General features: G+C 37.2%; 1 protein-coding gene across 2 annotated transcripts in view; it reads left to right on the forward strand.

Annotated features, from left to right (window-relative positions):
• The window catches only part of Znf521 (zinc finger protein 521), a 269,708-nt gene that overhangs the window by 233,139 nt on the left and 23,496 nt on the right, over positions 1-13,073 (forward strand). For both annotated transcript variants that reach the window (XM_027935670.3, XM_027935667.3), the window contains 2 exons: positions 7,811-7,942; positions 10,350-10,465. In XM_027935670.3, coding sequence (XP_027791471.1) covers positions 7,811-7,942; positions 10,350-10,465 — 248 coding nt within the window. The remainder of the gene's footprint in view (positions 1-7,810; positions 7,943-10,349; positions 10,466-13,073) is intronic.

Here is a 13,073-nt window from a genome sequence, read left to right on the forward strand (position 1 = left end):
CTTTATTTGCCAAAGCATTTTAATATTATCTCAGGAAATAATAAAATCAAGCAGTGTAAGGTATTTTGCCAATCCATTATGTGTCGTGCAAAGGGTTTAACGTACAGGGTAATGAAGCAAAGATTTAAAACCTAAATGACAATAAATATCATTTTGGGGTCAGTCTGGGTAATTTTTTTCTAATGAAATCAGACATCGGACTAGCTAACTAAATATCTCCCACACATTCAATAGATATTTATTGAATCTCAGCTATGAGCCATGTAAGAGGCACTTGGCATGCATCAGTGAACAAAACTAATACCCTTGCCCTCCCAAAACTTGCACTGTAGAAAGAATTGACTGTAACCCCTAACTTAGTTCTTGACGAATCAGAGATCTGTCAAGGGCTGTCTTGGTGTAAAGATGTCCAGGGCTGCCACCTACTACTTTTCAATAGACACAGCAGAAGCTGAAACACATTCCTGAATTGGAAAGGTGCCATTTCCAATCATATTGCACATCTAATCTGTCATGCGAAATGCAAGTCAGTGTTTTATCTCTGCCTTCGCTTGCTCACGAGCTTTCTGTAATGGCACTAAATGGTCAGCACTAAAGACAAGGTGGTGAAAAACTTTTTGCAAGAAGAATGTTTCCTGTCCTGTATTCACATGACCATAAGCAAGGGAGGAAATTGTTCATGGAAACTATGTCCCTTTCAGGGGAGCATAGTCGTGTAGACTGAAGTCAAAGCTTTATAAAGGAAGGTAAATTTTTAAGAGCAAAAATTTTCTAAACAGATCTGGAGGATGTATTCCAGACTTGTTCTCAATCCTCACTCCCACCAGAGCCTTTTTCAGGCTAATAACATTTTCCCTAAGAAGCATGCACTAGTTTCTTCTTTTCTTGGTTAAGAATATTTTTTCTTGGGATGGGGGAGACAATGTGGCTTTATCAGTGCCCTTCCAATAACTTTTGTTGTTATTGTTTTGTTTGTTGCTATGTGGTACTGGGTATAGAACTCAGGGACTTGCCCATGCTAGGCAAGTACTCTGCCACTAGGCTACTTCCCTGGCCCTTTTTATTTTTCATTTTGAGACAAGGTGTCACTAAGTTGCCCAGGTTGGCCTCAAACTTACCATCCTCCTGCTTAAATCTCCTAAAGTGTTTTTTGTTTTGTTTTGTTTAATAAAGCATTTGAAGGAAAAATTTTTATCTTTAAAACTATTTGCTAGCACTATATTTTTCACTGAGACTTCAACTGTGTGTCCCAATGTTTAGATCTAGAAAGAGGAAAAGAAAGAACTAGAGATGCCAGAATATTGGCCAAATTTGAGCACACCTGTAATCCTAGTGACTCAGGAAGCTGAGGCAGGATTGCAGGTTCAAAGCCAGCCTCAGCAAAAGTGAGGTGCTAAGCAACTCAGTGAGACCCTGTCTCTAAATAAAACACAAAATAGGGCTGGGGATGTGGCTCAGTAGTTGCATGCCCCTGAGCTCAATCCCTGGTACCGAAAAAAGAAAAGAAAGAAAGAACTAGAGATGCCAGAGTATTGGTCAGATTTGAAAGATATCTTAGTCCATGTGCCTATTCCTATTCCCCACTTGTGCCAAAATATCACTGCTGAATCCCCACAGTTGGAGGAAAGCCACCTTCTTGGTGGGTTGTTTGTTTTATTGTTTATTACTTGAACAACCATGCAATGTTTTCTCCTTCATGAGAATATTCTAATAGGTGCTTCATATAACCAATAACAATAGCCAAGGTATTGGATGATATTGCATCTCAGAGCATCTAAAATCCCACTGCCTGCCTCTCCCATCCCTACCCACCTGGACCTCCTGCTAGTTTCCAAGCTGCTGATGTTTATGGGGCTCTAGGCAGCCCCTGGGCTCTTTAAAATCTGCTGGGTACCATGCAGCCTACCCCAGTTGAATCATTTCCTGCTTCAGCCCTGCTGATAATGAGAAGTTCAAGACAGGAAATAACAGTGTCACTATCAGTAGCTTTGCTTATAAAGCCCCAAAACATTTTAGTCTTTAGACCATTAGCAAAAAGAAAAAAAAAAATTCAGCCACTGAGTTAAATGGAGGCCTGCACCTTGATGATCTTTGTGAAGTACAATTCTGGTGGAGGCACACAGCATTAACATTTGGCTTTTCTTGAGATGCCTAAGGGTTAAGCACTTTGCACACAGAGGGTCAAAGTCTAGGGCCCAGGTACTCATTTACTCACATTCCCAGTGACCTTTATTTTATTCTAAGAGTCTTGCGCTTATATCTCATGTTCCTCTCTCAGGTGGCATAAAAATCCTGACAGTGGCAGACATTCCCATATTGCCAGTGAGAAAACTGCAAGAAGTGTTAGTGTCCGACTTCCAGCAGCATTCATTTTCATGTTAAATTGTTTCAAAGAATAAGGGCAGAACTTTTAAACTGATGTTGGGGGGGTGGGGGAAAGGTTCACACAATGTTCAGTACTCTCCAATGCTGCCTTACTTTGGGGGCTTAATGACTAATCTACTGGCAGACTTTGAAGCCTAAGTCATATTCTCCACTGCCAAATTAGCACCTCAGTGTGTTTATGTTACAGTTGTGAAATATGTGCAGTATGTAATACAACAAATTACAGTGGCCGGAGTGCCATGGACCTGGAAAGAATGGGATGGCTGTGTGCATGGCAAATTACTGCACAGCCTGCCTATTTTTCTACCCCTGGTTTCTAGAGTGAGCCGATGTAGCCGAGGGGTGAGTTTTGTCATGTGTGGCTTTGCTTTGTTACTCCTCAGACCCCTGGCTTATAAATGTGTGCTTGGAAATTAACTCAGGGAAGAGGAGAAGCAAAGTAAAACGTGGGGTGTTGGGAATTGGTTTAAGGCATAGTTTTCTTGGATTTAAAATATATATATATATATATATATATATATATATATATATATATATATATATATATATATACATATACATATATATATATATATGTAAGGATATAGTGGTGCACACATCCGAACTGGAAAAATCACAACTGCAGGGCATTTGATTCCTCTGCTTGGATTCTGAGGGCAGAGTTGACTCCCACTCAGATCAGAGCTTTTAAGTATGGCCCCTGCCACATGATGATGTACCAGGAGAGGTTTATATCTGTGGACTTTAGCCTATAGATTTATGCAGTGGAAGAGGCTGGAGGACCCTCCTGGCCAGTCTCGAGGGTAAATGAGAGAAGGAGTTCTACTTATAAACCGTTACAAATTGGTCCTCAGTAATGGCTGTAGTGTTGATCAGACGATATAAGGGGGCCCCCAGTGATTCCAGAGATAACAGCTGCATGTAAGTCAGCCACTGAACATTTGCTTGTAGCTGCTCTAGATTTTTGTTTTTATTGAAGGAAAAGGAGTATAAACATGGGACACACAGTCTGGAGGCTGCTGAAAGGGTTTCTCTTGTTTAAAGCTTATATTGAAATGTCAGTGTCTTGTGTTAAACTCACAATGGCTACAATGCAGCTCATAATTTGATTTGAAGCTCATGCAAATATTGAGCATCCAAATGGTAACTGTTATTTCTTTTATTACCAAATGGGCTGATTAATAGTTGCTCATCTCTGGGTTTTATACATTGGAGAGAGAGAAACTACCATTCCTCTTTGAACTGGCTTTAGAAAAGCAGATTGTTTCTTAGAGCCCAAGTTTTGTCTATGATTATCACGTTTTCCACTAAGGCAACGAGGCTGTACTTCAATTATGTATGCACGCTCTCTCCTTTGAAACGTTTAATATTGGAGTAAATATTTACATGTGCATCAGTCTCTTTTATGTAGACTTGATTTGTGTTTACATTTATGTTCACACTTAAATGAAGATTAACAAATGGAAATAATTATTTCTGCTGAAATTTCTATACATGTAAAACTACTTCTCAATTACGTTCAAGCCGTCTTTGGTTGTGCCTTGCTGTGGGTGATGGGGACTGAAGTTGCTGGCCTCTAGCATGTTCTCTATGGTGGGGCACTACTCTTAACATTGAACCCACATTGCTGGATACATGCGTACCCACCACCCAGTATGCAAGAGGGAGGGATATTCTTCTCATTCAGCTGACTAATTTACACTCTGATGTTTCTCCCTTTCCTTGCGCTAATTTCCTGTTTTCACATATATTTGGCTAGAATGCTGATAAATCTAATGTGCAAAACTGGAGTTTTTCTATACTCAGTAATATTGCTCCTGTCCTATATAACTTTTTGACTATCAAAATTTCAGTGTTGTAATCAATCTTTATTAGTAGAATATAGGAAGGATAGCTTGTTTTTTTTTTTTTTTCTCTCTCTCTCTCTTCTAATCTCAAAGTAGCCTACAGAGGCAAATCATATGTATCATAGAAAGTCTGGAGAATAAGATAAGCAAAAAGAGGAAGAAATATCTAGAAGTTCCATTTAAACATCCCATCTATAACTCTTCATAAAAAAATAGGACTGCACTAGCTTATTATGTCCTTAATGGAATATTGTAATGGTTATTAAATCAATTGACTCTGAATCTCTTTTTAATAAATGAGTCAGACTGTATTATCCAATTACCGTCAGCTGCTACCTTTCCGGAGAGCAGAAATGGTTACTTTGATTGAATTTTTTAAGCTTTCTGGCACCTTTAGGGAGAAACAGGAAGAAGGCAAGGTGCAAGACATAGCTTCAGGGGCAGAAGAGCCCAAGCCTTGGGTTCACCTGCAATCAGAGGTGTTGATAGCATCACCTCATGAGTTTTTGAAAGAAAACCAGGTATAACTCAGCCAGATTTCCCCCATGCTAAGGGTTTCTAGAAATTCTTTGAAAATGAAGATAGTGCTGTTAGCATTACACAAAGTAAATACAGAATGCATGAGAGGAGAGTTAGATTCTAAGGATACACTATTGAAATTCTTTTTGTAGGTTACAGTAGTTTTCTATTACTCCTATGCCTCTCCTCCTTCATTAAAAAATGATTTATTTAATGAGTTATAAAAATGTTTTGGGTTCTCCATCTCTCAAACTTCTTATGCATTTGACCGTGCAGTAATAACAAACAAGTGTGAGCATGAGAAGAAAGAGTAGAGAAGGAAACAAAGGTGAGAGGAAGTAGCAGTCTGCTCACTGTCTGCATTAGGGCACTGTGGATTTTGCTTATCTCACCATTTGTTGAGTAAGAGCAAAGATGTATTTTTCTCCTCTACTCAGATAATTAGGAGATCACTTTATTGGATGAGACCTCAGTGCATAGCTTACAAACAAAAGGCATGTAGGACCTTTAGTATCTTTCCAAGGTTGAGATGTATTTTTAAGCTGTAAAAATAGTTTGGAAAATGCTAGATGCAATTGTTTTCATTGATGTCACTTTGCTTCCACAAATAAAGGGCGAAGTTAGTGAACCATGTGTACTAACAATGCATAAATACATTAATAACGATATATCATATTTTGGGGGGTCAGTTGACTAAATTCAGATTATTTGACAATTTGACCTCTTTTCTTTGCGTAAGAAATAAGTAAAAAATTGTTGAAGACATTTTCTCTGCATTCATACATGTATATGCTATTTAGTTTTCCTTCTGTTATTCTTCCAAATAAAATACTCATAGTCAAAAAGGAGACAATCATATTAAAAAACACACCCTAATTTGCATAATTCCCTTTATGTATATGTAGCAGTCAATCCTTATCTCCAAGGAAAAGCCCCACCTACCAGGTCCATGTATATTACTTCACACCTGTTAGAGTTTAAGAATTCTGGAACAAATGTATACCAGCTCTCACATATAGGCCACATCTTGCTTCTTATGCAAAACAGATATAATTTTTCATTAACTATTATTACATTAAGTGTACATTTTATGGGATACTATGTAAGAATAAAACATACCATTTTAGAATGACATTAAAATTCTTAGTTACCTTCTTACTACTCAAAATAAAGGTATGACACATTGAGTTAATAGGAAACTTTTAAATTAGGCAAGTATTTCTAATGATTAGCTTGCTGATCCAGTGCCTACAATAAATAGTGTTTCTTGTATTTCTTAATGAATAAAATTTGGAAATTTTATGGTGACTTTAGGATTTTAAAAAAAAAGGAACAGATAGAAAAAAAATGCTTGATCTTATATAATCCCTAAAGCTTTTTGTATAACCCCTTGTCATGTCAGTAGGCACAATTAAACTTCCTCTTACATAATTATAATCAAGGAATTTACTCTGCCACCCAAATACAGAGTAGGTTTTTATCTCTTGTGAAATGTAGACAGTACTGGGTGGCTTAATTAGTGCTTTGCTTCTCTTTTTACAAATTCAAATCCTATGCTTCTAAAGACTCATACTTGTGTGAGAAGAAAGATTAGGAATACAAATAGAGTGATTTTTCTTCTGGTTAGCTAATAATAACTCACTTTGTAATTGGGCTTTTGTATCGCCAGTGATATCAGCTGAAGGACTTACACAAGCGTGTTGTCTTTGAATGGAAGGAAATAACTTTGGAGTTTAGACTTGTCACCCTTATAGCAGGAGCATGTCTTGCATTCCCTGGATGTAGGCTATCTGGCACAGATGTCCCTTGGAAGTATTTTTAATTATTGCAAATAAGAGAAGGTAAAAGTATAACTTGATAACAAGCCAGGTTACAATGTAGCTTCTTCCTCTTCCTAATAAGTAGTCTTGGGAGTAGCAGGTATGTGCCCTGGCCTATTTGCTAAGATCATGGCCCCCCAGGGCCCAACTGCCTGGATTTAAGTTCTGGCTGCTCCAGTTGTTAGACCTTCTGACTCAGAGAAAAGTTATTTAAACTCTCTGGGCCTTGTTTTGCTCATCTGTAAAACGGGACTAACAATAGTATTCTTCACAAGGTAGTAGTGAAATTCAGTGACTCCATATCTGCAATGATCACACATATTTCTGGTATTGCCCTAACAACGACTGAAACATAGGAGGCTCTAAGAACATTCTCCAGGTTGTTCTAGCATGCTGGTCTCCATTGCTTACGATTCTGAATTGTAAGGATTTAAAATAATCCTTAGATTCTAAATTCATAAACATTTCAGTGAGGAAAAAATCAACATAAAAGTGTACTGTGTACTATTATCCAGCAATTGTTGAGCCATTGAAATATTTTTCTGCTATCTTGTTGCTGCTAAAGAAAAATCCAGGACTAGTCCAAAGTGAACCTGGAGCTCATGAAAATAGTGAGAAAGATAGGCAGACTGGATCTGAAAGCACATTCAAAACTGTCTTACAAGGGTACGGTAACAATGAACTGGAAAGAACGTGAGGGACTAGAAATACAAACTCAGAAAAGAACATTGATAAAGTATTATAAGCATTAGTACTATTGCAGAACTACAGAAAGTCTTGGAAAGAGAAAGACTACATCAATAGAAATACCATTGAAAACCTTGTGTCTAGGAATAGAAGTTTCTAGAACCTTCTAGGTAAACCTAAGGAGAGGCATTGAGGAAGAAGGTATCCACCTTTTTCTATGGTGCCTTTATTTTAGGATTTTGGAAATACGGAGCCCATAAAAATCGTGATAATTAAACTAGATGCCATGTTATTGATATACTATTTATACTTTAAAAGCTTAATAAAATGTATTGGCCCTAAGATACAATCTGACTTCTGATTATCTTTGGATTTAAAATTCCAGAAATGTTTTAAATTGATATAAACTCGTAAATAATCAGAAGCCATATACTACAACATATTTATATTAGGTGATAGAAATAGTTTAACGAATGCGATTGTAGTTAATTCACTAGTCTATTAAAGTTATGATGGGTTTCACCTTTTCTGTTAATGCACTTTCCTTCACAGATGAAGGACTGAACCATGAGTGCAAACTCTGCAGCCAGACCTTCGACTCTCCTGCCAAACTCCAGTGCCACCTGATAGAGCACAGCTTTGAAGGGATGGGAGGCACCTTCAAGTGTCCTGTCTGCTTTACAGGTAGGAGGCTTCATTAAGAAAACTGGAAAGTTGTGTGGTCACATCATGTCTTCCCTACCAGACCATACTGCCCACAGCTATGGCCTTTTAGAGAGAGGACGTCAGTTCAATTTGGGGGGAAGATGTTTGATCTCTGCTGATTAGCATTATTGATTGCAGCCTATTTAAAGGCTCGAATGGGCAGGAAGGTTAACTGTCAGGATGAACAAATGGCATTTCAAGTTCTCTCACAAGTTTGCACTTTTACATTTGGAAAACGACATTCGTGTTGTGTTCACTTTTTTTCCCCTCTCAATGTTAAAAGGTTAACAGGCCAAGGCCGCCTGCATGAGGCTGCTTTTTAATCATAAGATGTTCAACTAAAAGTGCAGCCGGCTGTCAGCACATGTCTGTTACTTAAACCTGGAAAATTTTGTAACATTCTACATAAGAAATAATAAAGATACAGTTAAAACGCTGCCAAAATTCTTTGAACCATAAAACCAATTAGACTTATTTCCTATGAAATTAGGTTTTTAAAGTTGATATAAATTTATACTTTTAAGAAAATTTATTAAATGTTATAACATTATGGTTTTCAGGGGTGGGGAAGAAGATGTAGATCAAAAATTCTCATTTGAAACCCCTGGGAATTGAAATATGATCACACATATTTCTGGTATTGCCCCAACAATGGCAAAGTTGTTTTGGAAAAATCCTTGATGATTATTGTGTATATATGTTGGACTCAGTCATCAAGCCCCTCAAGGCTATGTTTCCTTTTTATTTTTCCGGGGGTAAAGTGTGTGTGTGTGTGTGTGTGTGTGTGTGTGTGTGTGTGTAGAGAGAGAGAGAAAGAATCTCAAAATTGACTTCTTTGTTTGAAGAGCAAAAGTCCAAGCATTGATTATTTACCTCCACTGTCTTCAACCTATAGATTTCTGTTCTGCAATAACACAGAAAGAGAAGGGTGCACATTCGTCTCCCAGTTCACAAAATAGTACCTGAGCATGCTAATGGCTTTGCCTTCCACAGTTGCTTGTTTGGCTCCTTCATTCCATAATGACTGTCCATCCTTCTTTTGGAAGTCTTTCTTTTGTTTTCTTCCAAATTTTATTTTTTTTTCAATGTGTTCACCCTCAGTGGTATGTATCTTACAATATAAGGAGTCAAGAGTCTGGGTTCCTTACAAAAGCTCTTAATAAGTCCTCGTAAAGGGGCACTGGGTCATAGGTCTCCTCACAATTAAGACTCCTAATAAAATAGTTCTTTCATGTTGTAGCCAGAAACCTCATAAAATGTATTAAGTTATAAGGAGATTAGTTGCAAATCTGTATAAAAACCTTATTTCTTTTTGGTTGAGGTGGGTGAAGAGACAAAACTACATTAATCATGAACAGTCTACATTTTTTGTATAGACAGACCTGAATTGTTTTAGTGTTTCTTGAAGTAATTTAGAAATAACAAGTTTTAAAAAAATAAAAAGCTTCCAATATAAAACATGCTAGGTGGGAAATGAAATCTGAGCAGTTTTTAAGGTAATGAGAAATGTGATTAAAATGTATGACTCACAAGAACAATATTCTAATATTTTAGGTTGGCTGGCAATTAGAATAATTTTAATGATTAGAGTGGAGTCAAAGTCAAATGCCAACATCTTTAATAAATCCTTTCCCTGCCTATACAGATTAATATTGTAGATGCAAACTTTTTTAGGTCACAGTGCACCAGGCATCCATCAGAAGTCAGTTCTGCCAACCCAAACACCGCCTCTGGCATATACAATTTAATTATTAATAGTATGTCTCCTAGGTAAACTGTTACACAGTCTTAGGGCCTTGTTTTGTAGTCATTAAAATTGAACATGTTTATATTATTGAAACCCTTGCATTCAGTGTGTAGGCTGAGTTGATCTTAAAGTATCCAAAGAGAATTTACCTGCCGTTCTGTTGCACATTTATAGACAGTGCCCCAGAGTAGCTGTGGGATATAATTTTTAGCATTAACACATTTAAATAGAGAACTGTTTGCTAGCTATAACTTTAGGCAAATACAATAAACAGGGTTTTGGCATCTATGATTTCTTAACCTGTGGGTTGCTGAGAAATAGGAGTCATTACTTTTGAGACAGAGCTGTGCATTTGACAATTTTCAGCTTTATTTTAAAAGATTTATAGGGAGCAGGGCTTCCATAAACCGTTGCTTTGGAGCTATTTGGGTCAAATTAGGTGCTCGGTAGAGTACATCTTAACAAAAGCCAGAGACCCAACCATGAGCAAATGGGACTCCATTGTCCCCAGGTATCCGGCAGTGAGTCACACCCAGGAGGTGTGCCATTCAGCCTGGTCTGCCAGTTCATGAGGAGTCATCAGCTTAGGGCATTTCAGAAACAATATAACCCAAGTTCACCGTCCTTTTATCATTGCAGTGTTTGTTCAAGCAAACAAGTTGCAGCAGCATATTTTCTCTGCCCATGGACAAGAAGACAAGATCTATGACTGTACACAATGTCCACAGAAGTTTTTCTTCCAAACAGAGCTGCAGGTAATGTCTTCATGAGGAAGATGGGGATTGAACCTAGTTGCTATGCTTTTGGGAAACAAGGGCATTTTAAATGTGGATTCACAGTACTACTCACCCTGGGCCACCATGATGCTTTGTGTGTTTTGGGGCAAAGGGAAAATTAGACACCAGATTAATAGACACTAAAGTAATTTTGCCTCTGGCTGCTGTCAATCATAAAAAGAAACTTGAACAGACCTATAATTGGACCTTCTGACCCAGTGTGAGAATTGTAGGGGTCAGGTTTATTGGATGGTGGGATCATTCACCTCACTTGTCATGGCTCATTCTCCCAAATCCTGTTTTATTCATGCTCTGTTCCCACTGGGTTCCAGGCTGGATGGTTGTCCAGGTTATTGTTGTCCTGAGGGGCTGGCCTAACATTGGGAGGGAGAAGAGAAGAGAAGGAAGAAACTATTCTCTTTTCCAGTATGTGTTACTTCCATTTAGTGAAATAGAATAATCATTAATAAAACAACAGTCTTATAGTTGAAAACTTTGGCACCCAAAGGTGTTAGCTTTAGCCTTGAGTATTCCAATTACCAGACATGTGACTGACCTTGGTCCATAACTTCTCTGCACCTCAGACATGAAGAAAAAATAAACAAACTTAACATGTACAGGGCCGCTGAAAGGTGAAAATGAAATAATGGGTGTGAATATAAGGTATATTATATAACATAAATGTTTGATTATTTTGATTAGTCTGAGCAATAGACTGGCAATTAAAATATGAGTCAGAGACCTGAATTCTACCCAAGAAATGTCACTGATCATAGAAGAAAACTAATGCTTTTTCTTTCTGTTACTTCATCTGGAAAATAGGTAGATATCCTCATCTTTCTAAGGAAGGGATATAAGAGTAACATGGGTTTTCTTAAATCTTGTTGGTTCCTGTAGAGGAAATTGGAGTTCATAACTTCAGTGACTTAAAATTATTTGGGTATTGTGAATATTATTATTAATAATAAAATTATTCCTCCTAAAGTGAGAGGTGCAATTAGTTTTCATCACTGAATCCCTGCAACAGGAGCTGATCTGGTTATCAGGTAGAGGCAAGACTGAGGAACTCAGAGCCCACCTGCTTCTCAGCCTGCACCCCACACAGAGCCTTTGGGGCACCTTTGTGCCTCCCTGTGCTCTGGCGAAGCCAGGTATATGTGAATTATGTATCAAAATAAAAGATTTGCAATTTATATTCTCAGTTATCATTCTATAAGTAAACAAGTAGCAAGTTACAGAGATGAAATAAGAACTATATTTAAAAGTGGATAAGCCCATTTCATTGTCATCATGTCAGTGGAGTAAAATGTAAGTTACTGTCTCACCTTTTATCACTTCTAAAAATTCTATTCCATCACACCTGTTTGCCAATTGAATATACAAAATAAGCCAGTTATATTATTGTTTAAAAGCACATCTTACTAAAATAATCTAACTTTTTATTTAAAAATGTTATAATTTTGGATTTGGTTTTATGAATCTAAAAGATATGGTCAGTATGCCTAGTCATACTGTTAATGAGTATGTAAATTATGAGACGGAATGAACTAATAGTTAAAAATCAAAGTTAGATTCTGTAGGGACTTATATCTGTCTAACAGTCTTGAAAAAAAATATTTGCAACAAACTTCCACTTTTGTACTATATTCATAGATTCCAACCTACTTGTACCTTCAGTGTCTTTCATTAAATGACCCAACACAGTGGCAGTGGCTTCTTTAGCTCAGACAAAATTAAGCAATGAAGCACATTCTTAAGGACTCCAGATTTCTCTTATGATTTGTTTTAGGGTTTCATGGAACACACAGTATTCACTCTTTTCTATGATCAAGATAGACCTGTGGTTCTCAAACTCTTTAATCTCAGGAGCTCTTTACATTTTGAGAAATTATTGAGCATCACAAAGGACTTGGGCTTATGCAGGTTACTATCTACTGATATTTTCCATAATAGAAATTCAAATTGGGTAATGTGTTAATAAACACAGGATACAGCACACATTCTGTTGGCTTTCAGAGATGATGTCATCATACATCATGTAACCTCTAGAAAATTCTATAGCACACTCTTGAGGCAGTGAGGGTGTGAATGTCATATGTCTAATATTACTATGAAAATTATTTTGACTTTGCAGACTCTCTCAAAGTGTCAAGGAGACCACAGAAGCCCCGCATTAGTACAGAACATACAACTCTTTCTGAATCTTTGTGACCTTGTGAAGTCAAGCATCTCTCAAAACATTTCTGACTTCTTCATTCAAATTGTAATCTGGGCACAAATAAGCCTTGTTCTGTAATTCAAGGCTATAAGCATTAGTTTGCCAGTCCCTCAGAATCATATATATTTGGTCTTGATATAAACACTCAGGCTTAATGTGTGCCCCATTCCTTAGATAAGAACAGTGCTTATGGTTAGAATGTGATAATTGTTATGAATCTGAGATGAAATATTGACTTTATAGTCAATATTTCTCAAAGCTATAATCTGCAGTCATGGGAATATCTATGTAGGACTATTTTCTAAAATGCTCAGTAATAGCAGTGGCTTTAGTTGCAACACATTGAGAAAAAATGGACCAGAAGTTTAC

Source organism: Marmota flaviventris, chromosome 16 (genome assembly GCF_047511675.1).
Source record: "Marmota flaviventris isolate mMarFla1 chromosome 16, mMarFla1.hap1, whole genome shotgun sequence".
NCBI lineage: Eukaryota > Metazoa > Chordata > Mammalia > Rodentia > Sciuridae > Marmota > Marmota flaviventris.